Source organism: Neoarius graeffei, chromosome 12 (genome assembly GCF_027579695.1).
Source record: "Neoarius graeffei isolate fNeoGra1 chromosome 12, fNeoGra1.pri, whole genome shotgun sequence".
In the NCBI taxonomy this organism is placed as follows: domain Eukaryota; kingdom Metazoa; phylum Chordata; class Actinopteri; order Siluriformes; family Ariidae; genus Neoarius; species Neoarius graeffei.
This window is the reverse complement of record NC_083580.1, coordinates 54,841,378-54,868,342: the sequence shown is the minus strand read 5'-3', so window position 1 is coordinate 54,868,342 and position 26,965 is coordinate 54,841,378. Positions and strand designations below refer to the sequence as shown.

At 46.0% G+C, this 26,965-nt stretch overlaps 1 protein-coding gene across 1 annotated transcript; it reads left to right on the top strand.

Annotated features, from left to right (window-relative positions):
* The first annotated feature begins 23,080 nt into the window (after positions 1-23,080).
* On the top strand, positions 23,081-24,016 carry LOC132894945 (olfactory receptor 4B13-like). The gene has a single exon (XM_060935088.1). The coding sequence runs from the start codon at positions 23,081-23,083 to the stop codon at positions 24,014-24,016; it is 936 nt and encodes a 311-aa protein (XP_060791071.1).
* Positions 24,017-26,965: the final 2,949 nt, after the last annotated feature.

The following is a 26,965-nucleotide window of genomic DNA, read 5'->3' as shown; positions in this document are numbered from 1 at the left end:
TCAGCTGGTTCAAAATGCAGCAGCTAGGGTTCTCACACGAACAAAAAAAACAGAGCACATTACTCCAATTCTAAAGTCCCTTCACTGGCTTCCAGTAAGCTACAGAATTTACTTTAAAGCATTGCTGCTGGTGTACAAATCTCTAAATGGTACAGGGCCCAATTACCTCTCTGATATGTTGCAGCGGCCTAACCCAATCAGATCTACCAGATCGCAGCAGAAAAATTTACTGTTAAAACCTGTTGTTAAAACAAAGTGTGGTGAAGCAGCTTTTAGCTACTATGCAGTACAGCTATGGAACCAACTGCCAGAGGACATCAAAAATGCTCCTGCTGTTGGCAGCTTCAAATCTAGGTTAAAGACCAAGCTGTTTTCAGATGCTTTCTGCTAAATTATTAATATTGCCATCTCTACATGTTTTAAACTCTTTACTTTTACAGTCTCTCCATGTTTTAAATTTTACTTAACTTTTATTCTATTTTATTCTGCTGTTTTTTTTAATTGAACTTTTATCTCATTTTATTATTTTATTTCTACTATTGTTTAATTCTTATTAATTTTCTTCCCCATTTATTTTATGTAATTTTATTTTCTATTGTTTACTGTTTTGCTTTTACTTATGTAAAGCACATTGAACTGCCACTGTGTATGAAATGTGCTATATAAATAAACTTGCCTTGCCTTGGATGCCTACAAATATTTTGTGTCAGGCTGGGTAACATGCCTACATCAGCGGGTCGTCCCTGGAGCCGGTGGTCGCTATCTTATTACAGCTAAGGTTTGTTCACATTTTCATTTACTTTCGGTCCTCAGGATAAACAAAATGTTATTAAATGTCAATGAAATAACTTCTTAGTCTGTTGAGACATGGCCCGTTATAAATTTGCTGTTACCAGGCAATGACCAAGAACTGTATTATTAGGGTCGGTGTCTGTGTTGTAGCAGTGTACTAGCAGCTAGCTGTTAGCACTAGCTAATGTCAACAACAGTAGCTAGTATGTTACTGTAGCAATGTTTACGTTCAGTCATTTGGATGACTGTTAAAACCTTTCAGTCTCAAGTTTTTCCTTTACTGTATTTACTAGTTTACTGTAATTATGATCCAGCAGCTATTTACACCGGATCCAGTGTAAATAGCTGCCGGAGCGCACTCCGGCTTGCTCCCCCTCAAATTAAGCAGCGCGCTCTGGCTTGCTCCCGGAGCGCGCTGCTTAATTTGAGGGGGAGCAAGCCGGAGCGCGTTCCGGCAGCTATTTACACTGGATCCAGTGTAAATAGCTGCTGGATCATAATTACAGTAAACTAGTAAATACAGTAAAGGAAAAACTTGAGTCTGAAAGGTTTTAACAGTCATCCAAATGACTGAACGTAAACATTGCTACAGTAACATACTAGCTACTGTTGTTGACATTAGCTAGCTTGACCTTCAAAATGGCGGACACCGGGGCGTCACGTGACCCTGTGACGTCAGGTGAAAAACCTCAATAAACCTACAATAATAGCCAGCCAGCCCCAGGAACTGTCTCACCCCCTTTTTGGTCTTGGGCCTCGGGCAGGCCGCAATTGCCGCTGTCTTGTTAATTTGGGAACGCACCTGCCCGTTGCCCAAGTGGAAGCCCAGATACCGTATTTCCACCCGCCCAATCGCACACTTCTTCGGGTTGGCTGTGAGACCTGCTCGCCTCAGTGACCTAAGGACGGCCCTCAGATGTTGGAGGTGCCTCGACCAGTCATTACTATAGATAATGATATAATCGAGGTAGGCGGCCACATAGGTGGCATGGGGGCGGAGGACCCTATCCATCAGCCGCTGAAATGTAGCAGGCGCCCCAAACAGCCCAAAAGGAAGTGTGACAAACTGGTGTAAGCCGAACGGTGTGGAAAAGGCCGTTTTTTCTCGGGATAATGGAGTCAAGGGGATCTGCCAATAACCCTTTGTTAAATCCAGTGTCGAGTAAAAGCGAGCTGTGCCTAGTCGATCGAGCAACTCATCAATACGAGGCATTGGGTACGCGTCAAATTTAGACACCGCATTGACTTTCCTATAATCTACACAGAACCGGACCGACCCGTCGGCCTTGGGTACCAAGACCACCGGGCTGCTCCGGTCACTGTGGGACTCCTCGACAATGCCCATTTCAAGCACAGCCTCGAGTTCTTCCCGAACTACTTTTTTCTTGTGTTTGGGTAGCCTGTAAGGGCGGCTATGCACTACCACCCCTGGGGGCGTCTCAGTGTGGTGCTCTATGAGGTTGGTGCAGCCGGGCAGGGGTGAGACTACATCCGAAAACTCGGTCTGCAACTGGGCAACCTCCGTGAGTTGGGTCAGGGAGAGGTGGTCTCCACAGGGGACCTTTTGAATGTTCCCTTTTGAACCTCCGGCCCCAGCTCTGCCTTCTCCAGAACCACCGACACCAGTGCCACGGGGACCTCCTCATTCCAGAGTTTGAGCAGGTTGAGGTGGTAAATCTGTAGCACCCCACCCCTATCCGTTCACCTCACCTCATAGTCAACATCCCTGACTCACTGTGTGACCTCAAAGGGTCCTTGCCACTTGGCGACCAATTTGGAGCTCGATGTGGGCAACAGTACGAGTACCTTATCTCCCGGTGCAAACTCCCTAAGGTGCGTACCCTTGTCGTACAGGTGGGTTTGTCGTTCTTGGGCCTGCCACAAATTCTCCTGAGTTAGGTGCGTGAGTGTGTGGAGTTTTGCGCGCAGGTCAATAACGTATTGGATTTAATTTTTACTTGGTGAAGGTTCCTCCTCCCAATTTTCCCGCAGCACATCTAGAATGCCGCGCGGTATAACAATTCAAATGGGGAGAACCCCGTGGGGGCTTGGGGGACCTCTCGCACTGAAAACAACAAGGGTTCGAGCCACTTATCCCAATTACGTGCATCCTCACTTACGAATTTTTTAATTATATTCTTGAGGGTGCGATTGAACCGTTCAACTAAACCGTCTGTTTGTGGGTGATACACGCTGGTGCGGATCGGCTTAATACCCAACAACCTATACAGTTCATTTAGTGTACGTGACATAAACGAGGTGCCTTGATCAGTCAGAATCTCTTTCAGGATTCCAACTTGGGATATAACGTGGAAGAGTGCTTCCGCAATACTGCGTGCTGAGATATTGCAAAGAGGCACCGCTTCCGGGTATCGTGTTGCATAGTCCACCAGAACTAATATAAAGCAATACCCTCCTGTTGACCGATCTAATGGCCCGACAAGATCCATCCCAATTCTTTCGAACGGGGTCTCGATTAATGGAAGAGGGCGCAAAGGTGCTTTTGGAATGGCCGCTGGATTTACTAACTGGCATTTGCGGCATGCCGTACACCACCTATGGACATCGCCGCGAATCCCCGGCCAATAGAACTGGGCCATTATTCGGGCTAGTGTTTTATCCTGCCCTAAGTGTCCAGCCATGGGATTAAAGTGAGCCACCTGGAATACCAATTCCTGGCGACTCTTCAGAATCAATAGCTGCGTGACTTGCTCTTTAGTTTGAGTGTCCTGCGTCACTCGGTATAATCTATCCTTCATAATTGCGAAGTAGGGGAAGGACAGGGTGGCATTTGGCTGGATCATTTGACCATCGATTACTCTCTCTCACTTGGTCAAATGCATGCCGCAGAGTCTCGTCTCGTGACTGCTTTAACGGGAAATCCGCGAGGGATTCCCCAATAGAGAGAGGAGTAGTCGGCGGCTCCTCACTCTGACGCGGAGCTGATGTAGACGGCTCTGTGACAGCTGCTCCCGCCAACGCGACACCGGGACCTCCCCTTATTACACTACGGCAAGACCCACTCTTCACTAGGTGACTCATTAATTCCCCAAATCCAGGCCAATCAGTCCCCAAAATTATTGAGTGGGTAAGGCAAGGATTAACCGCCGCCTTCACTATAAATTTTTCCCCTCGAAAAAAAAAACGTGGACCGACACTAAAGGGTAGCTGTGAACATCCCCGTGCACACACACAACACCTTCACCAATTGTGCTCCCCCCAATGCCTCGTCTTGCACCAGGCTTTGGTGAATTGAGGTCTGATTACAACCAGAATCCACCAACGCCTGATGTGTATCCCCTTGGATACTCACTGGTATGCGATACGCTCCGGCCCGATCGAGGGTGGCTCCTGGCATGTCGGGGATCCGAACCACCGCGCCCACCTCCATTACCGAGCACTGCTGTTGGAGGTGGCCCGGCTCCCCGCAGTGCCAGCAAACCGGCCCGGGCTTCCTCTCTGCACTGATGCTCTGGGGCTCACTCACCTGAGGGGTGGGGGGGAGAGACAGACATAGAAGGGAGAAACAGGAGGGCACCGCGGGTGCGGCAGGCCGGCTGGGGTGGGGCCGGCCCCCGCGGTGGGGGAACGGGGTGAGGATGAGACACAGGAGGAGAGGGGGAGAGAGAGAGAGAGAGAGAGAGAGAGGAGAGGGGAGGTTGTCTGCTGTCCTGTCGTCGGGACAGCCGCCAAATGGTCCTCCTCCAGCTTGATTGCCTGATCCAGCGACGCCGGGCGGTGTCACTGGACCCACTCTGCAGCTCCGGCTGGTAGACACGCGATGAACTGCTCCAGCGCCACCTGGTCGATGATCCCCTCGGTGTCACGGTTGTCGGCCCTCAACCACCACCCGCAGGCATCCTGGAGTTGCTGGCCAAACGTGAACGGCTGGCCGACTTCCTCCAAGCGCAAAGCACGGAAGCGCTGCCGTTGTTGCTTGGGGGTGCGCCCCACACGCTGGAGGACGGACCGGTGAAGGTCCGCATAGGCCAGCCATTGGGGAGCTGTAGTGTGGCCAGCTGCGCTTCTCCCGTTAGCAGGGGGAGGAGGCGCGCCACGCGCTGTTCCATAGGCCACCCTGAGGTCTCTGCCACCTGCTCAAAGAACGTGAGGAAGGCCTCGGGGTCATCCTGCGGGCCCATCTTCATCAGGGTGAAGGGGGACGGCCCTGCGGCGGTGGACCCCGCTGACACGAGGAGGTGCCGGAACGCCTGTCGCTCTTCCTGCTGAGCCAGCACCAGGGCCTCGAACCGCTGTTCACTAGTCGCCCTTCCGGAGGGCGACTAGTGCCTGGTGCTGGCTTTGCTGGGCCGTGGCGAGGGCATGGACCAGCTCGGCAAAAGGGGAGGACTCCATGGGGCTGTTCTGCTTTGGCGCTCTAAGTCCTGGGTTTTGGCACCACTGTAGCAGTTCGGATGGGTGGGTGGAGCACAGAAGGACGGCAGGCCAGAACTGAGTTCACAAAACCCGTTCATTTTAGCTTTTCAGCTTTAACTATACACATATATACATGGCCGTAACTACCATTGAGGACACCAAGGTCATATCCTCGGTATTTTTTTCAGAAATTTAAAATTGGTCTACGCTGAATTTGAGTAGTGATCAATGTAAAACGCAGCGTCCACATCCACATGTCATCTGTATTTCCCCCCAATAAAATTCACATTTGTCTAATGTCATCTGAAATCTCTCAGCCTCTATCTCTATCGTTGCCATGTCTAACGCAGCGTCACGCGACGTAGCCTATAATAGTGTCAGCCGGGGAAGTTGGGTTTTGGATTAAACAGGCAGGGTGTAGTCTACGCTCTATCACATGTGCCTACCTAACCTAACTTACGGTAGGCTAATAGTCACATCGCATTATAGAGCTTTACCTGAGTGCAAAATGAAAACGTTGTAACAAACTAAATTAAGGTTTGGACAGCCAACAGAAGAGCAGGGAAAGAGAAGGAGGGAAGGTGAGAAAATATTGTCAGTGCAGTGGCAGACCGTTCAGCGGTGTCATGCCAACTTTCCAAGGGGAAACGTTTCATTGTCTATTACATTTTAGTTAGCATTTCGAGAAACATTCAAAACTACGTTGTCACAGGCAGCCCTGTGCAGGGCTGACTAAACGGGCTTGTTTGAGTAACTCTCTTTCTCTCATAACTCTCTCTCTCTCACTCACTCACACAGACACACACACACACACAAATAATACACTCACACACTCTCTAATACATAGTCTTCACACAGAACTAATAGCCCTACATTCTAATGTAATTTAAGATAATGAAATGTAAATAATGCCAATACTTCAGGTAGCTGAGCAATACACTCAGTTCAGTTTTGACTTTTATGTCAGACAAAACTCCACAGTTATGATGGCACAGTTTTAGAATTGTTGAAGTAAATGTGTTATGAGCCAAACTTACATTACAGGCAATGGTGAGAACACTCTGTTTCAGAGAATGCATGTAAATGGATCTCAGTTCAAGACAGCCAGATAGACTGATGCCTTTACATTACTGCTCAGAATGTCTCTACACATACAGACACCCACAAATAACACACAAACTCTGTCACTCTCTCTCTCTCACACACACACACACACACACACACACACACACAATTATTATAAGGTGTAATACTAAAGCTTACAATTCAGCAGTTCACACCCTTTCTGTCATGTGTATGCTGCAATGTAAATAATGCCAATACTTTAGGTAACTGGTACTTTAGGTATGTACTGTATACTCAGTTCAAGAGTTCACTACCTTTCTACTTTTATGTCAGATAAAACACCACAGTTATGGTGCCACAGTTGTAGAATTGTTAAAATAAATGTGTCCACCACCAAATCTATCCTTGGTTTGTTATTTATTTATTTAAGTTGTGCCGGGGGTGCTGTCAGCCATGCTTGACCTCGGTATTTGAAAAATCCTGGTTACGGCCCTGCACACACACACACACACACACACACACACACACACACACACACACACACACACACACTCCTATCGTCTGGTTGGGGAGAGAGCCCGCTCTGCTCTCGCTCTCTTCCTTAAGTAGGGTGCGGTCACTGGGGAAGACACCCAAACACATTAATCAACCTCAGGTGCAGTGATTCTGCCACTTACCTTCCCCGACTCCGCCCTCTGGTCACAGACCGATGCTTGGCCATGCCCCCGCTGCCACACAGCCACAAAAGCATTACTGAGGGACAGTTCTGATGTTGTGCAAGAAGGCATGGCATGCAGCTGGACTTCCAGTTCATTACAAATGTGTTCAGTGGGGTTGACATCAGGGTTCAGTAAAGGCCAGTTGTGTTCTTATACACTAACCTTGGCAAACCTTGTCTTTATGGAGCTTGCTTTGTGCACAGGGGCATCATCATCCTGAAATAAGTTTCAGCTTGGCCCTTTAGTTCCAATGAAAATAAATCTTAATGCTACAGCATACAGAGTCATTCTAGAAATTGTGTGCTTCTATCTTTTTGGCAACAGTATGGGGAATGCTCAAACTTTCCCTTAGCAAAAAGTAGTATACTTAAAGTTCATTTTATTAAGTATGCTTCAGTCTAAGTACAGTATAAGTATAGCAAGTATACTACAGACCATGTACTTTTAGTGTACTAGAAAGTATACAAATTTAATACTTTTTCGGACTAAATTGGAACATTTCAAGTTTATAAAAGTACTGTATACTTTAAAGTTCATTTTAAGTTTGCAAAAGTACACTTTAAAGTATACAACAAGTACACTCATCTATATACTATCAATGTACTTGGTATATCCCTCTCGTATGCTTAAAGTATACCACAAGTACACTTATCGATATACTGCCATTGTACTAGTTATATACTTCGAGTCCCTATTTTTAGTTTATTATTGTATACTTTAAGTATACTGTTATAAATGTTGGTTATTTCACTAGTTTACTTGTTATACTTTAAGTTTGCTTGGCATATTACTTGTAGCTTACTATTTATATACTGGAAATATACTCCTTAAAGTATTCTTAAAGTTTACTCATACTGTATGTACACAAGAGTGTGATGCATTTACAAAATCACAAGACAGAATGTTGAAAACAAGTTTGATATATTTTCAAACATTTCAAAAACAAAGACCTATGAAATCAAGTCCTTCCTTACTGGAGAAAATGAAAGGAAAAAGTGCACATTTGCATGTAAAAATGTAAACATAATGGTCTCTCCAAGATCAAGTCCTTATTTGTAAAAAGTGGTAAAGCAAAACGTGTGCATATGCTTGTAAAAATGTAAACATAGCGTCTTCAACTGAGAACTAAAGTCCTTCCTTGTCAAAAAAGGTAAAAGAAAAGTGCACACCTTGGAACCAAAAATAAATAACTAGATAGAAACAAAAATCTGTACTTTTATGATCAGACAGGCCTGTATGTAAAGATTCACAAATCAATGTACAAAGTACTTTCCTATATGTTGTTAAAAAAAACTGAAACTGTTAATGCGGTCTGGCCTGACATGATCAAAACAAAATGTGTTCTTGTTGAAATAGCTGACGCTATGTACAGTGGTGCTTGAAAGTTTGTGAACCCTTTAGAATTTTCTATATTTCTGCATAAATATGATCTAAAACATCATCAGATTTTCACACAAGTCCTAAAAGTAGATAAAGAGAACCCAGTTAAACAAATGAGACAAAAATATTATACTTGGTTATTTATTTATTGAGGAAAATGATCCAATATTACATATCTGTGAGTGGCAAAAGTATGTGAACCTTTGCTTTCAGTAGCTGGTCTGACCCCCTTGTGCAGCAATAACTGCAACTAAACATTTGCGGTAACTGTTGATCAGTCCTGCACACCGGCTTGGAGGAATTTTAGCCCATTCCTCCGTACAGAACAGCTTCAACTCTGGGATGTTGGTGGGTTTCCTCACATGAACTGCTCGCTTCAGGTTCTTACACAACATTTCCATCGGATTAAGGTCAGGACTTTGACTTGGCCATTCCAAAACATTAACTTTATTATTCTTTAACCATTCTTTAGGAGAGCGACTTGTGTGCTTAGGGTCGTTGTCTTGCTGCATGACCCACCTTCTCTTGAGATTCAGTTCATGGACACATGTCCCGACATTTTCCTTTAGAATTCGCTGGTATAATTCAGAATTCATTGTTCCATCAATGATGGCAAGCCGTCCTGGCCCAGATGCAGCAAAACAGGCCCAAACCATGACACTACCACCACCATGTTTCACAGATGGGATAAGGTTCTTATGCTGGAATGCAGTGTTTTCCTTTCTCCAAACATAACGCTTCTCATTTAAACCAAAAAGTTCTATTTTGTTCTCATCTGTCCACAAAATTTTTCCAATAGCCTTCTGGCTTGTCCACATGATCTTTAGCAAACTGCAGACGAGCAGCAATGTTCTTTTTGGAGAGCACTGGCTTTCTCCTTGCAACCCTGCCATGCACACCATTGTTGTTCAGTGTTCTCCTGATGGTGGACTCACAAATGTTAACATTAGCCAATGTGAGAGAGGCCTTCAGTTGCTTAGAAGTTACCCTGGGGTCCTTTGTGACCTCGCCGACTATTACACGCCTTGCTCTTGGAGTGATCTTTGTTGGTCGACCACTCCTGGGGAGGGTAACAGTGGTCTTGAATTTCCTCCATTTGTACACAATCTGTCTGACTGTGGATTGGTGGAGTCCAAACTCTTTAGAGATGGTTTTGTAACCTTTTCCAGCCTGATGAGCATCAACAACGCTTTTTCTGAGGTCCTCAGAAATCTCCTTTGTTCATGCCATGATACACTTCTACAAACATGTGTTGTGAAGATCAGACTTTGATAGATCCCTGTTCTTTAAATAAAACAGGGTGCCCACTCACACCTGATTGTCATCCCATTGATGGAAAACACCTGACTCTAATTTCACCTTCAAATTAACTGCTAATCCTAGAGGTTCACATACTTTTGCCACTCACAGATATGTAATATTGGATCATTTTCCTCAATAAATAAATGACCAAGTATAATATTTTTGTCTCATTTGTTTAACTGGGTTCTCTTTATCTACTTTTAGGACTTGTGTGAAAATCTGATGATGTTTTAGGTCATATTTATGCAGAAATATAGAAAATTCTAAAGGGTTCACAAACTTTCAAGCACCACTGTACATAACACCATTGCCAAACCCTTATGAAAGGGACTAGCTTGATCAATAATGTCAAGTCTAAAGTTCTGTTTTTGTGTATGATTTTAAGGTACATAAAGATAATGCAATTGAGCACACATACTATATACTGTCAAGTTTTAAACTCCAGCATTATATTATATTAATATATAAATTAAATGTTAAGCATGAGTCAATGACTTGACCTTATTATGCACTTGGAGCAAGATATACTAAGTATTAGTACTTTGTGGCACAAAAACGTAAAAAAGTACACTAAAGTATAAGTTTTACTATTAAAGTATAAGTGTAAGTCTTAGTATTAATGTACTTAATCTTAGACTTTTGTTTATACTTTTCAGTATAAGCCAAGTATACTTCACTATACTATTCTTAAATACCGTATATAAAATATAGTTTATAAAAAGTCAATTTCAAGTATACTTCCTCAGTTTTAGTAAAAAATAAGTATACTCATAGTACACTTGAATAAACTTCTTTTTGCTAAGGGTTGGTATGATGGTCATGTGTTCACATACTTTCAGCCCTATTATATATTAAGAAAATCAGTGTCAGTCCCATTGATAAAGAATGGTATTGTTGTACTATTAAAACTATTAACAAAGCTACCAATGGTTCATTTGAGGGTTTTTTGTGTTCAGACAAAATAACTGAAACTGTGCCAGATATAAGGTTGTTTGCAGTACTCATCATCAAATGACAATTTTTTAAAGCCTTTATTTTTCACATGCACATGAGAGCACAGTGAAATTCTTTCTCTGTATTTAACCCATCTGGGGATCTGAAAACACATACCCAGAGCAGTAAGCAGCTACACTGCAGCACCCAGGGAGCAGTTGGGTGTTCAGTGCCTCACTCAAGGGCACTTCAGCCATGGATGCAGAGGACAGGGAAAGGGTTGTTTATTTGAATCAGTGACTTTTTGGTCCCAAAGCTACTTCTCTAACCTTTAGCCCATGGCTTCCCCAATTGGGATTTCCATCCATCCATCCATCCATCCATCTTCTATCGCTTATCTGGATCTGGGTCGTGGGGGTAGCAGCCTAAGCAGAGCAGCCCAGACTTCCCTCTCCCCGGCCACCTCCACCAGCTCTTCCAGGGGAATACCAAGGCGTTCCCAGGCCAGCCAAGAGATGTACGGTAATCCCTCTAGCATGTCCTGGGTCTTCCCCAGGGTCTCCTCCTGGTGGGGCATGTCCAGAAAACCTCCCTTGGGAGGCATCCAGGGGGCATCCTAACAAGGTGCTCGAACCACCTCAACTGACTCCTTTCAATGTGGCAGAGCAGCGGTTCTTCTTCGAGTCTCTCCCAAATGACCAAGCTTCTCACCCTGTCTCTAAGGGAGAGCCCAGCCACCCTGCAGAGAAAACTCATTTCTACCACTTGTACTGTATCCGTGATCTCATTCTTTCGGTCACTACCCATAGCTTGTGACCATAGGTGAGTGTGGGAACATAGATGGACCAGTAAATTGAGAGCTTTGCCTTTTGGCTCAGCTCTCTCTTAACCACAACAGACCGGTTTAGTGTCCACATCACTGCTGACGCTGCCCTGATCCATCTGTCCAACTCCCGCTCCCCCTTACCCTCACTCGTGAACAAAACCCCGAGATACTTAAACTCCTCCACTTTAGGTAGCAACTCCCCCCTGACCTGGAGTAGGCACTCCACCCATTTCTGGCTGAGCGCAATAGCCACAGACTTGGAGGTGCTGATCCTTATCCCAGCTGCTTCACACTCGGCTGCAATCCATCCCAGTGCATGCTGTAAGTCACAGATTGATGAAGCCAACAGGCCCACATCATCTGCAAAAAGCAGAGACGTGATCTTCATGCCACCAAACCAGACACCCTCCACCCCTTGGCTGCACCTAGGAATTCTGTCCATAAAAGTTATGAACAGAACCAGTGAAAAAGGACAGCCCTGGCGGAGTCCAACATGCACTGGGAACAAGTCCAACTTACTGCCGGCAATGCGAACCAAACTCCTGCTCCGGTCATACAGGGACCGAATGGCCTGCAGTAGTGGGCCCTGAACCCCATACTCCTGAAGCACCCCCCACAAGGCACCACGAGGGACACGGTCATAAGCCTTCTCCAGGGCCACAAAACACATGTAGTTGGGATTTTTTTTTTTGTAATTTTAAGCAATAAATTAAAGTCTCTCCCCCCTCCAAAAAAAAAAAAGCAATTGGAAAAACAATTACATTTTAACAACTTTCTCCTTTGGGACAATGAGGAACTGGGAGGCCAGTTTCAAGTACAAGTGGGTTTTAAATTTTTAAACTTCATTTTTCAGTGACTACTACCTCAAGCGCACGTGCACACACACACACACACACACACACACACACACACATGAAAAAAAAATGAACAGACACTCTCTTTCTGGTAACTGGCAGTCTGAAAGACCCAGAGAGAGACACATTAATAGACAGCCAGTAATTATACACAGGTGTAACTCATCACGTTACCTGCTGGTGCAACCAGACTCTTCACCATTCACAGCTGATGTTCAACCACACCCTTGCTGCCACAGACAGACATTGCAGTTCCTTCTTTAATGACTCTACATTACTGCCCAAAACACCAATTATGACTTTCAGAACAAAATTACAGCAAGTTGAACATATTCAAAGACATTGAACAAAATTTATCCTCAAGCTTTCCTTCATCTGCTCCAAAACCTATAAGGACAGGCTCATTGCTGCTGAAGTTTACCAGTTGGCATGAGTATTTGGTCTTTTTCTTCGAGGCTATAAATGGACTTAAGTTATCTGACAAGTTTTACCAACAATTAAATGTATTGACTAGAGTTACCAGATCAAGCAACACTGATACACTGAAACCTATCAGCCTTGTAAATGCCAAATTCTGACTTTCAATCTTTTTTTTTTATTAGAACCACTAGAATATGGAATGCTTTTCCTGTAAATCTGAAATGCTCTGATCTAACTTTAAACCAGTTTAGGAGCTTGATCCATGATGTCAGGGTGCAGGCACTTACTGAATGGAGTCGCAGGGTAGAGTGGGTGCATTGTAACCTGGTAACAAAATCCAAGTCGAAATCCAGGAAACACAGTCAGGGTCAGGCTAAAGTCGGTTGATGTATGAACAGGGTATCAGAGACTAAATTACGTTGAGGTCGGGAATATACGGAAGAACAAGGTCAGAGTCATGGGAATACAGAAACGAGAGATCACGGCTCAGTAAGGTCAGGTCAATACACTGAGTGATACTTTGCATTGTCTGTTTGTTTGCCCGAGACTTATATAGGTAGTTGGGTGATTGGGAAATGGGAAAACAGGTGTGACTAGTATTCCAGGGAGGAGGGGCACTGTGGTGTTTGGGAGTTGTAGTCCATTGTGGCCATGTTTGAAGGTTGCTCTGAACCTACGCTTTCGGCACTATTACTGACACATGAATATTACACCTTTGCTTTACTGATTAATTATGATGTGGATAATCCCCTTACACAGAAAACAATGTGCTTAACGTGTAATACTTGCTGTAGTTTGGCAAGTGCAGTCAGCTTAATGGCCCAAGTGCAGTCAGCTTGATGGCGGCATGGCAGTAGCACACAGCAGCCTCTCCAGATCCAAAATGGTCCTTTTTGTGTCATTTTGTTCCTTTGTTTGACCCTGTACAGCAGATGGACATCGGATCAACTGGTGTTCATATCTACCATTGTCAGTCACTCCTTCAATACAGATACCATGCAGAAAATATCATAAAAGATGATGGGAATTCACTTCCGCATTCATAGCCAGAGTTTACATTCCCCCCGGTGCTAATGCTAAGAAAGCACTCTGTGTACTGTATGGTGCTATCAGCAAACTGCAGAATGCACACCCAGATGGACTGTTTATTGTCGCCAGAGATTTCAACCATGCTAATCTCAGGTCAGTCCTCCCTAAATTCCATCAGTATGTGGACTTTGCAATGAGAGGGGTGAACACACTGGCTGTTGTTTACGCAAACATTCCCGGCACCTACCAGGCAGTGCCCCACCCCCACCTTGGCTACTCAGACCACATCTCTGTTAGGCTAAATCCAGCATACAGACAGGTCATCAGACACTCCATACCCGTTCTAAGGCAGGTGAAAACCTGGCCAGAAGGAGCCATCTCTCCTCTCCAGGATTGTTTTGAGAAAACTGACTGGGACATGTCTAGGGAGGCTGCAACCAATGGTGACTGCACCAGCTTAGAGGAGTACATAGCATCAATGACCAGCTACATCAACAAATGCATTTATGATGTTACTGTTTCCAAGACCATCACCACTTGACCCAACCAGAAGCCGTGGATTACTGCAGAGGTGCATGCACTACTGGGGATCTGAACTGCTGCCTTCAGAGCAGGTGACAGGGTGGCCCTAAAAGTAGCGAGGGCCAGACTGTATCAGGCCATCAGAGCAGCAAAGCACACACACACCCAGAGAATCCACAGCTACTTCCGGGACAGCAGTGACACACGGTGCATGTGGCAGGGCATTCAGGCCATCACAAACTACAGGACAACACCACCTGTCTGTGATAATGATGTCTCCCTTCCAGATGTGCTGAACAGCTTCTATGCATGGCTTGAGGTGCAGAATGGTGTGGCAACAAGGAAGACCATATATCCTCCCAATGACCAGGTGCTGTGTCTGACCACAGCTGATGTGAGGAAAACTCTATGCAGAGTCAACCCATGGAAGGCTGCTGGACCAGAAAACATCCCTGGTAAAGTGCTTAGAGGATGTGCAGACCAGATGGCAGATGTTCTCACTGACATCTTCAACATCTCCCTGAGCAATGCCATCATTCCAAATTGCTTCAAGACCACTACCATTGTCCTTATGCCAAAGAAGTCTTCAGTGTCCTGCCTCAATGACTACTGTCCCATTGCACTCACACCCATCATTATGAAGTGCTTTGAGAGGCTCATCATGAGGCACATAAAGACCCTGCTACATCCCTCACTGGACCCTCTGCAGTTCACATATCACCGTAACCAGTCAACAGATGATGCCATAGCCACCACCCTTCATCTAGCCCTTAGCCACCTGGACAAGAAGGACACACTTTCGAATGCTGTTCATAGATGTCAATTCAGCATTCAACACAATCATCCCTCAGCAGCTAACGGGAAAGCTGGGCCTGCTGGGCCTGAACACCTCTCTCTGCAACTGGATCCTGGACTTCCTGACTGAAAGACCTCAGTCAGTCCAGCTTGGGAGCAGAACTTCCAGCACCACCATACTGAGTACTGGGGCCCCACAGGGCTGTGTGCTCAGTCCACTGTTGTTCACTGTACTGACTCACGACTGTGCAGCAACTCACAGTTCAAATCACATCACCAAGTTTGCTGATGACACAACTGTAGTGGGTCACATCAGTAAGAACAATGAGTCAGCATACAAAGTGGAGGTGCAACAGCTATCGGACTGGTGCAGAGTCAACAACTTGTCTCTGAATGTGGACAAAACAAAAGAGATGGTTGTTGACTTCAGAAGAACATGGAGTGACTACTCTCCACTGTACATCAACGGCTCACTCGTGGAGAATGTCAAGAGCACCAAATTCCTTGGTGTTCATCTGGCAGAGAACCTCACCTCATTCCTCAACACCAGCTCCATAGTCAAGAAAGTCCAGCAATGTCTCTACTTCCTATGTAGGCTGAGGAAAACCCGTCTCCTATCAACTGTATTCAACCAACTGTATATGGTTGAAATGACAAATAAAAAAGCCTTGATCTTGACCTTGACCTGCTGCAGTTAATGCAAAACTCTGTGGAACTTTGCTTATGTTTGATATTATTTTGTATTTGTTTATTTTATTTTGGGCCCACAGTAATTGGTTATGCTGTTGTGGAGGACCTGCCTATGATTTTTGATGGGCAAAGTTAAATAAAATAAAATAAAAATTATGAGTTTGCCATCTGCTGATGGTCCAATTGCATCAGATTACCATGCTATCACGGTACATGCTACACACAGGCTATCATGGTCTGTATACAGTCAATTTTCAATGCAGGCTTGTGTGTGACAAACGTTTCAAAACCAAGTTTATCTGTGAAACAATTCAATGAATGTGCCTGTATTATATCGCATAAAAGATTGTGCTCTTTACAATAAACACATTCAGTATCAGTTTTCCACTTGACACACTTTCCACATCAGCAGCAGATACCTGCCGAACCCTTTTGCTTGTCTTCCTGACTCAGCACTTGCAAAGCACCACTGATTTCATCATTAAAATCATCTGATGATTTGCTGTTGAAATCATTTCCCAGATGCAGATAGTCCTTTTTTGAAGGTTCATACAGATATCCTGTTCTTCCGTTGTCCATACTGACTTGAAGAAAACTTTTCATCTGACTAAATCCAGGATAAGAAGTATGTTTACACTAGCTCTACTTAACTTCCCATGCTTAGCTATTAATAAATTTTTGTCACATCCTGGATGCCATACTGGTTACCCATATGCAATAAAACTTGAAGTGCTTTTGGACTTTTAAGCTTATGATAGCTAATCTGGTGGCTGCACTTGTGGGCATTATTATAACCTCTTCAGACATAATGTGTACAATTGTATACATGAAGTTCCATAGCATTTAGTTCCATAGCATTTTTCCTTGTGTCCAAAGGGGATAAATAGGGCTTGTGCTATTGATATCGTCTCGTCTCGTCTCGTCTTCTTCCGCTTATCCGGGACCGGGTCGCGGAGGCAGCAGTCTAAGCATGGAAGCCCAAACTTCCCTTTCCCCAGACACCTCGGCCAGCTCCTCGGGAAGAACACCGAGGCGTTCCCAGGCCAGCCGAGAGACATAGTCCCTCCAGCGTGTCCTGTGTCTTCCCCGGGGCCTCCTCCCGGGGGGACATGCCTGGAACACCTCCCCAGGGAGGCGTCCAGGAGGCATCCGAAAAAGATGCCCGAGCCACCTCAGCTGGTTCCTCTCGATGTGGAGGAGCAGTGGCTCTACTCCGAGCTCCTCCCGAGTGACTGTGCTTCTCACCCTATCTCTAAGGGAGCGCCTAGCCACCCTGCGAAGGAAACTCATTTCAGCCACTTGTATCCGCGATCTTGTTCTTTCTGTCATTACTCAAAGCTCATGACCATAGGTGAGAGTCGGAACGTAGATCGACCGGTAAATTGAGAGCTTTGCCTTTTGGCTCAGCTCCTTCTTCACCACAATGGACCGGTAAAGCGACCGCATCACTGCGGAGGCTGCACCGATCCGCCTGTCGATCTCACGCTCCATCCTTCCCTCACTCGTGAACAAGATCCCGAGATACTTAAACTCCTCCACTTGAGGCAGGACTTCTCCACCAACCTGGAGAGGGCAAGCCACCCTTTTCCGGTCAAGAACCATGGCCTCGGACTTGGAGGTGCTGATTCTCATCCCAGCCGCTTCGCACTCGACTGCAAACCGCCCCAGTGCATGCTGAAGGTCCTGGTTTGAAGAAGCCAACAGGACAACATCATCCGCAAAAAGCAGAGATGAAATCCTGTGGTTCCCAAACAGGATTCCTTCCGACCCCTGGCTGCGCCTAGAAATTCTGTCCATAAAAATTATGAACAGAACCGGTGACAAAGGGCAGCCCTGCCGGAGTCCAACATGCACTGGGAACAGGTCTGACTTACTGCCGGCAATGCGAACCAGACTCCTGCTCCGTTCGTACAGGGACCGGACAGCCCTTAGCAAAGAGCCCCGAACCCCATACTCCCAAAGCACCCCCCACAGAATACCATGGGGGACATAGTCGAATGCCTTCTCCAGATCCACAAAGCACATGTGGACTGGTTGGGCAAACTCCCATTAACCCTCGAGCACCCTATGAAGGGTATAGAGCTGGTCCAGTGTTCCGCGACCAGGACGAAAACCGCATTGTTCCTCCTGGATCCGAGGTTCGACTATTGGTCGAATTCTGCTCTCCAGTACCCTGGAGTAAACTTTCCCTGGGAGGCTGAGAAGTGTGATTCCCCTATAATTGGAGCACACTCTCCGGTCCCCTTTCTTAAAAAGAGGGACCACCACCCCAGTCTGCCACTCCAGAGGCACTGTCCCCGACCGCCACGCGATGTTGCAGAGGTGTGTCAACCAAGACAGCCCCACAACATCCAGAGACTTGAGATACTCAGGGCGGATCTCATCCACCCCCGGTGCCTTGCCACCGAGGAGCTTGCAAACCACCTCAGTGACTTCGGCTTGGGTAATGGACGAGTCCACCTCTGAGTCATCAGCCTCAGTCTCCTCAGTGGAAGACATGACGGTGGGATTGAGGAGATCCTCAAAGTATTCCTTCCACCGCCCGACAATGTCCCCAGTCGAGGTCAACAGCTCCCCACCCGCACTGTAAACAGTGTTGGCAGAGTACTGCTTCCCCCTCCTGAGGCGCCGGACGGTTTGCCAGAATTTCTTCGAGGCCGACCGATAGTCCTTCTCCATGGCCTCCCCGAACTCCTCCCAGTTCCGAGTTTTTGCCTCCGCAACTGCCTGAGCTGCAGCACGCCTGGCCTGCCGATACCCGTCAGCTGCCTCGGGGTCCCAGAGGTCAACATGGCCCGATAGGACTCCTTCTTCAGCTTGACGGCATCCCTTACTTCCGGTGTCCACCACCGGGTTCGGGGATTGCCGCCACGACAGGCACCGGAGACCTTGCAGCCACAGCTCCGAACAGCTGCGTCCACAATGGAGGTAGAGAACATGGTCCACTCAGACTCAATGTCCCCCGCCTCCCTCGGAAGCTGGGAAAAGCTCTCCCGGAGGTGGGAGTTAAAGACCTCCCCAACAGAGTGCTCAGCCAGACGTTCCCAGCAGACCCTCACCATATGTTTGGGCCTGCCAGGTCTGTCCAGCTTCCTCCTCCGCCAGCGGATCCAACTCACCACCAGGTGGTGATCAGTTGACAGCTCAGCCCCTCTCTTCACCCGAGTGTCCAAGACATAGGGCCGGAGATCAGATGAAACGACTACAAAGTCGATCATCGACCTCCGACCTAAGGTGTCCTGGTGCCACGTGCACTTATGGACACCCCTATGCTCGAACATGGTGTTCGTTATGGACAAACTGTGACTAGCACAGAAGTCCAATAACAAAACACCACTCGGGTTCAGATTGGGGAGGCCGTTCCTCCCAACCACGCCCCTCCAGGTGTCACTGTCGTCGCCCACGTGAGCATTGAAGTCCCCCAGTAGCACAATGGAGTCCCCAGTCTGAGCACCCCTCAGTACCTCTCCCAGGGATTCCAAGAAGGCCGGATACTCTATACTGCCATTTGGCCCGTAGGCACAAACAACAGCAAGAGCCCTCTCCCCAATCCGAAGGCGCAGAGAGGCAACCCTCTTGTTCACTGGGGTAAACTCCAACACATGGCGGCTGAGCTGGGGAGCTATAAGCAAGCCCACACCAGCCCGCCGCCGCTCACCATGGGCGACTCCAGAGAAGTGGAAAGTCCAGCCCCTCTCGAGGAGCTGGGTTCCAGAGCCCAAGCTGTGCATGGAGGTGAGCCCGACTATCTCTAGCCGGTACCTCTCAACCTCCCGCACAAGCTCAGGCTCTTTCCCCCCCAGCGAAGTGACATTCCATGTCCCAACAGCTAGCCGCTGTGTCCGGGGATCAGGTCGTCGAGGCCCCTGCCTTCGACTGCCACCCAATCCACACTGCACCAAACCCCTACTGCTACCTCTGTGGGTGGTTGATATCGATCATGTTTAAAATGCTGTACTGGTACCATTTAAATTTTAGCCCTCCTATCTAGGATCACCACAAGCCACTGAAAGCTTATCTCATGCTTTTGCTCTGAGATACACCAGCATATCTGAGATATACCAGCAAAATTATTAGGAACCCCATTCTGAAAGTGGCTAAAACTGTGTGTTGCATGATGCTTTTCTGGTCATCATTGTTGTAAAGAGTTTTAATTGTATTCTTCCTTTTCAGTTTGAACTGGTCTGGCCACTCTAATCTGATCTCTGTCTTTGGCTACAGTACCTCCACATTAATAGGTTTTAAAATTGTGTGTGTCAGGAATGCAGGCAACAGACAGATGTAAAAGCAGTAGATATTCATGACAGCAAAGCTGGCAGACAAATCCAAATCTGTGATTAAAGGCAGAGTTAAAAAAAAATGCAAAGGTCGGGTGAGGCACAGACAGAATAACCTCTGCCCTTGATATGATCAATAACCAAAGTACAAACTGAATCAATAATCAAATAATCAGCATGGATAAACGAGGCTTGGTAAGGTCAGGCATGGGAACACTGAACGTTTACTTTGCATGAATATTTGTACTGAGAGTCCTTTTATATTGTGCGGTGATGAGCTTGTGATTCTGAACAGGTGTGTGTGATAATCAGTGCTCCGGAGACTGAGAGCAATGAGGTGCAGGTTGGTTATTGTACCCTGCAGTGGCAGTATTTGGAGGCCACTGTGAAATTTGGGAGGTAGAGTCTTGAGTGTGAGCAGGTGCAGACTTGACAGTGTGCCTTGTGTGTCAGACTAGGTTTTATATTATCCTAAAGGATTTCACAAAAACCAGGAAAAAATGCAATAATATGTCTATGAAACAATATTGTAACAGTTCGTATAGGTGGGTGGAGCACAGAAGGACGGCAGGCCAGAACTGAGTTCACAAAACTCTTTTTATTTAGCTTTTCAGCTTCTGTGTTTACTCTCTCATACACTCAGACACACGCGCACACACAGTCGTCTGGGTGGGGAGAGAGCTTCCTCTGCTCTCGCTCTCTCTCCTTAAATAGGGCGCGGTCACTAGGAAGACACACAAACATTAATTAATGACAGGTGTAGTGATTCTGCCACTTACCTTCCCTGACTCCGCCCTCTGGTCACAGACCGATGCTTGACCATGCCCCCGCTGCCACAGATATATATTCAAAGAATTATGAATGAATTGAGGCAGCACAGTGGTGTAGTGATTAGCACTGTTGCCTCACAGCAAGAAGGTTCTGGGTTTGAGCCCTGCAGCCGATGGGGGCCTTTCTGTGTGGAGTTTGCATGTTCTCCCCATGTCTGCGTGGGCTTCCTCTGGGTGCTCCGGTTTCCCCCACAGTCCAAAGACATGCAGGTTAGGCTAACTGGTGACTCTAAATTGACTGTAGGTGTGAATGGTTGTTTGTCTATATGTCAGCCCTGCGATGACCTGGTGACTTGTCCAGGGTGTACCCCGCCTCTCGCCCATAGTCAGCTGGGATAGGCTCCAGCTTGCCTGCGACCCTGCATGGGATAAGCGGTTACAGATAATGGATGGATGGATGAATCAATTGTGGTTTGTTTGGTAGCATTTCATAGTACTACTGATTTTACTCTGCTTTACTATTGTACAAATAGGTGTGCGCTTTTCAATCGATTCCCCCAGTTCCCTTACCTCGGGGTTCCAGTGGGGATACCTACAGTTAGAGGTCAACCTACCCCCACACCATGTGTGAGACTAGGAAGTTGCCTGGCTGCCTAGCTCACAAACTAGAATCAGGGCACCCCTTCCAACAAGTTAACTGACCTACAAGATGACATGATATCATTGCCATGACATCTAAATGAGTGATAGAGAACCAATCTCAAAATTCAGAATGGTTTTTGGGTTTTTTTGCAGGTAGCTCATGCCACCCCCAACAAGATGCTGACCATGATGCACATTCGTGAATCCTTCACTGATGTGGACATAGCCTATAAGAACTCATTGGGTTGTGCTTTAACAACTAACAGAGTGGGGTTTTTTTTCACACCATGTTGTGTAAACTCAGGACACATTTTCTGAAATACTCAGACTAGCTCATCTGGCAAGAACAACCATGCCATAGCCAGCGAGAACTTTTTTTTTGTCTCTAGTCTGGTGTTTGATGTGAATACTAAATTAAGCTCCTGAACTGTGTCTGCATGATTTTATTCATTGCACTGCTGACTAATGATTAGATATTTACATGAATGACAAGATGTATAGGGGTGCTGTAACAACTCTCTGATGTTTGGGAAACAGAGGAACTGGGAGCAGGCTTCAGAACAGGTATGTTTATTATTTTCAGTGCAATAATTAACCCCTACACACAGTCACCACACCTCTCTCTCTCTCTCTTTCCTGGCTGTCAGAAAGACACAGAGAGACACAAGTTAATAGACAGCCAGTAATTAGGCACATGTGCACATCTTCACATGTTCCCTACTGGTTCAACCTGACTCCTCGCCGTTCATAGCCGACACTCAATCACACCACACACACACACACAATGCCACAGATTCCTCATAAATTGCTTGAAGGGTGTACGTGTACATTACAGTAAGCAGTCAGTTGTCTCAAAATTACTTGTGGGTGTATGGGGTGGCCCTTGTGGGTGTAAACCTCCAAGCCTAAATATTTTTGTATCTTTCCAACCCTACTGCTGACCCCTACAGATAATGCTTTCATACAGTTACATTTTCTAGGACATAACATAAAAGCCAAGAGACTTGGGCCACAAGAGATGGTGATATTGTAGAACATCCCATTTTTCTAAGCCATAAAACACAGCTTGACAGATGAGCAAGTCATTGCATAAGAATAACCTTCATCTCTGGACTTCTCCAAAAATATCAGACAACTGCTTGGAGTAAAAGCTATATCTTCATTATCATGCACTGGAAATTGAAATAACATATGTAGAATACAGTTTAACTGAATTTTGATGGATATTTAATATTGGCATAATAGAGTTGTCTTGCACATAACTTTCAGTGACAAGTTTCTGAAACAAATATTAGGCATGTTATTCATTTGAGAAGAATGTATTTAAATGGTAGTAGTTTTAATTCAATAATTTGTAAAATGTCTGGGGGCTTTTTTTTTTCAATTATCTCTAAAATATACCACTATACTATTATGCTTAATTATGACCACATGAATTTCAGAGTAAAAAGTCATCAACTAAAGGTTTATTTTGAGGTATTATAAGATCTAAAATGTTACTCAAATTTGTTCTTTCTTGAGGTACTCAGGCATGTAGATCTATTTCTGTACAGTATCATAAAACACTAAGAATATCATGATTTTGATGTTAAAATATTCACACAGATAGTGTAAATTACTGTTTAAACAGCTGGATTATAATTTAATATTTATTTTTCTTCCTTCTATAGCAAAGCTGTGAAGTACAATGGAAAATATTTCAAGCATTACCACATTCATTCTGGATGGCTACGCTGTCATGGACCAGCAGAAGCATTTGTTCTTTTTTATTTTTCTCCTACTCTATGCTGCAATTGTGATACTGAATTCACTTCTGATTGCCATTATCTGTTTTGAAAGAACATTGCATAATCCAATGTATATTTTTGTTTGCAATCTGTCTTGTAATGGCATCTATGGCAGCACAAGTTTGATTCCTCATCTGTTATTTAATCTCTCTACTGAAGGGCACAAAATATCTTTAACAAATTGTCTCATACAAATCTTCTGTTTACATACTTACAATATTATTGAGCTAACTATATTGGCCTTTATGAGCTATGACCGTTATGTTGCAATTTGTTACCCACTACACTATCATGATTTAATGTCAACAAAAAAGCTTCAGGGATTTATATTTTTTACATGGGCTTATCCATTAGCTACTTTTCTGATATACGAGTCATTCACAATACGCTTAACCTTTTGTAGACAAATTATAGATAAGACGCACTGTGCTAATTTTGACCTCATGAGACTATCTTGCACAGACATCACTATCCATAGCATAATTGGACTTAGTCTAATAGCTGTTTACATGATTCCACAGATTATGATGATTTTATTCTCTTATGTGCAAATTTTGCGTGTTTGCATTTATTCATCCAAGGAATGTCAAACTAAAGCCATCCAAACATGTACACCTCATCTTCTTGCTGTTTTGAATTATTTTGTTGGAATATTTTTTGAAATAATACAAAGTCGGCTAAATTCAAGGAATTTGCCATATGAATTCCGGACTTTCATGTCTTTATATTTTATGATATGTCCTCCTCTGTTTAATCCAGTTATCTATGGTATGAGTAGTCAGGTTATAAAGAAACATATTCAGATTTTTTCTTTGTTAAAAACATGGCTTCCTTAAAAAATTGAGAAAAAGTGTAAAATTTCACATGCACACACTGTCATTGCTTTTTTTTTGGTCTTCTATTTTTCAGTGTGGTGACTGAGACCTAATTTTGTTTGTTCTACCATTTATGAATAGGAATCCAAATAAAAATGGCTTAAATTGAATTAATCTGGCAATACCATGATTCTAAACTTTCTCAGAAACACTTATAATCTTAACCTTTCAGAACTTTGCTGCTGTAACAGCCTCCCTGTTTTTTGAAGACTTTCCACTAGATTTTGTCATGTAGCTATGAGGATTTGTGCCCATTCAGCCACAAAATCATTATTGATGGAAGGTTCTGATGTCGTACGGCAAGGCATAGCACACAGCTGGAGTTCCAATTTTGCAAAGAACTAGAGACCAGAGGTTTAAGCTGTGACACGTGGAACGTGGGGTGGATGCATCGCATGGTGAATGGTAGTGCCAGTCTGACGGAACATGGGTTGATTACCTTTTTGATGAGGAAGGGTCCTAGGTACCTGGGAGCCAGCTTGCGGGAGATGGTTCTGAGTGGCAGATGGCGTGTGGAGAGCATGACTCGTTGCCCCACCCGGTAAGTGGGCGCCATGGAGGGGCATTTGTCGGCCTGCCTCTTGGATGTTAGGGCGGAGCGAATGAGTTTTCTCCAGGCCAATGCCCATGTCCTCCTGCAGCAGCGTATAAAGATCGGGGCAGAGGGTATGGCGACCTCCTCCTCTTGGTTGGGGAAGAGTGGTGGTTGGTAACCTAGGGAGGACTGGAAGGGTGAGAGACCTGTGGCAGATGAAGGAAGAGTATTATGAGCATACTCGATCCAGGGTAGGTACTTACTCCAAGAACTGGCATCCCTGGACACCATGCACCTGAGTGCAACCTCCAAAGCCTGGTTCGCCTGTTCTGCCTGGCCGTTGGTCTGTGGGTGGAAGCCTGAGGAGAGACTACAGGTGGCCCCAATGAGTTTGCAGTAAACCCTCCAGAATTGCACAGTGAACTGAGGACCCCAGTCAGAAATGATGTCAGTGGGCAGTCCATGTAGATGGAAAATGTGCTGGATGAGTAGTTCAGCAGTTTCTTTGGCTGAGGGGAGCTTGGACAGAGGGATGAAATGAATGGTCTTGGAGAAACGGTCAATGACAGTGAGAATGCATGTGTTGCCACCCGAGTTGGGGAGTCCTGTGACAAAGTCCAGGGCGATGTGAGATCAAGGTTGAGGTGGAGTCGGGAGGGGTCTTAGCAAGCCAGCAGGGGGACAATTGGCTGTCTTGTTCTGGGAGCATGTGTTGCAGGCTGCCACAAACTCCTGGATGTCTTCCTTAATAGATGGCCACCAAAAGTGCTGCTGGATGAGTGCCAGGGTTCAGGCGGCTCCCAGATGACAGGCCAGCTTGGAGCCATGACCCCACTGCAGCACCTGGGTTCGCACAGGACCGGGAACAAACAGATGGTTAGGAGGAATGTTGTTGGGGTTACCTTCACCAGGGTCCTGCTCCAGGGCCTTCTGCATGAGCATCTCAACCTCTAGAATGGTGGCTCCCACCAGGTAGCGTGGAGGAAGGATGGTCTCGGGTGGCTTGGACTCCTCTTGGTGGGAGGAGAACATCCTGGACAGGGCGTCGGGTTTGCCGTTCTTGGAGCCTGGGCGGTAGGAAAGCATGAAGTTGAACCGGGAGAAGAAGAGAGACCAACAGGCTTGACGGGAATTAAGACATTTGGTGGACTTGAGGTACTCCAGATTCTTATGGTCAGTCCAGACTAGGAAGGGGAACTACGACCCTTTGAGCCAGTGCCTCCACTCCTCCAAGGCTAGTTTAACAGCCAGTAGTTCTCGGTCGCTGATGTCATAATTCCGTTCGGCTGGAGATAGCCAGTGGGAGAAGGAGCATGGGTGGACCTTGTCATCACTGGCCCTCTGGGAAAGTATAGCTCTGACCCCTGACTTGGAAGCGTAGACCGACAATAAACTACTTGGTTGGATCGGGTATTGTGAGAATGGGTACTGTGGTAAACCTGTGCTTGAGCATGGAAAAGGCTCTCTCTGCTTCGTCCCCCCACTTGAACTGGGCCTTGGTCGAGGTCAGGGCTGAGAGAGGTCCGGCCACCATGCTGAAGCTGCGAATGAAGCGTCTGTAGAAGTTGGCGAATCTGAGGAAGCGCTGGAGCTCTCATCTCGAAGATGGGGTGGGCCAATCCGCAACTGCTTCGAACTTGAGGGGGCCCATCTGGATACTTGCTGGGGCAATGATGAATCCCAGAAACGAGACAGAGCTCTGGTGAAATTCGCTCTTTTCTGCCTTGACGAACAACTTGTTCTCTAGCAGGCACTGGAGGACCTGCCGGAGGTGACCCCGATGTTCCTCCAGGGAGTGGGAGAAGATCAGGATGTCATCCAGGTACATGAAAACGAAGATCTTTAGGAAGTCCCTTAAGACATCGTTAATGAGTGCCTGGAAGACTGCGGGTGCGTTGGTCAGGCCGAAAGGGACCACGAGGTACTTATAGTGACCAGTGGTGGTGTTAAAGGCTGTCTTCCACTCGTCCCCCTCCCTGACCCTGAGGAGATGGTATGCATTACATAGATCTAGCTTGGTGAATACCTTGGCTCCCTGGAGTAGTTCAAAGGCAGTGGTCATGAGCGGTAGTGGGTAGCGGTTCTTGACCGTGATGGCGTTGAGACCCTGATCGTCAATGCAGGGGCGGAGTGACTTGTCCATCTTTTTGATGAAGAACCCTGCCCCTGCTGGGGAGGAGGAAGGGCGGATGATCCCAGCTGCCAGCGATTCAGTGATGTACTTTTCCATGGCTTGTCTTTCGGTGGGAGAAAGAGAGTAGAGGCATCCCTTGGGTGGCGCTGTCCCATGCAGGAGGTCAATACCACAGTCGTAGGGTCTGTGAGGAGGGAGGGACACTGCTCGGGTCTTACTGAAAACTAGCTTAAGGTCCAGA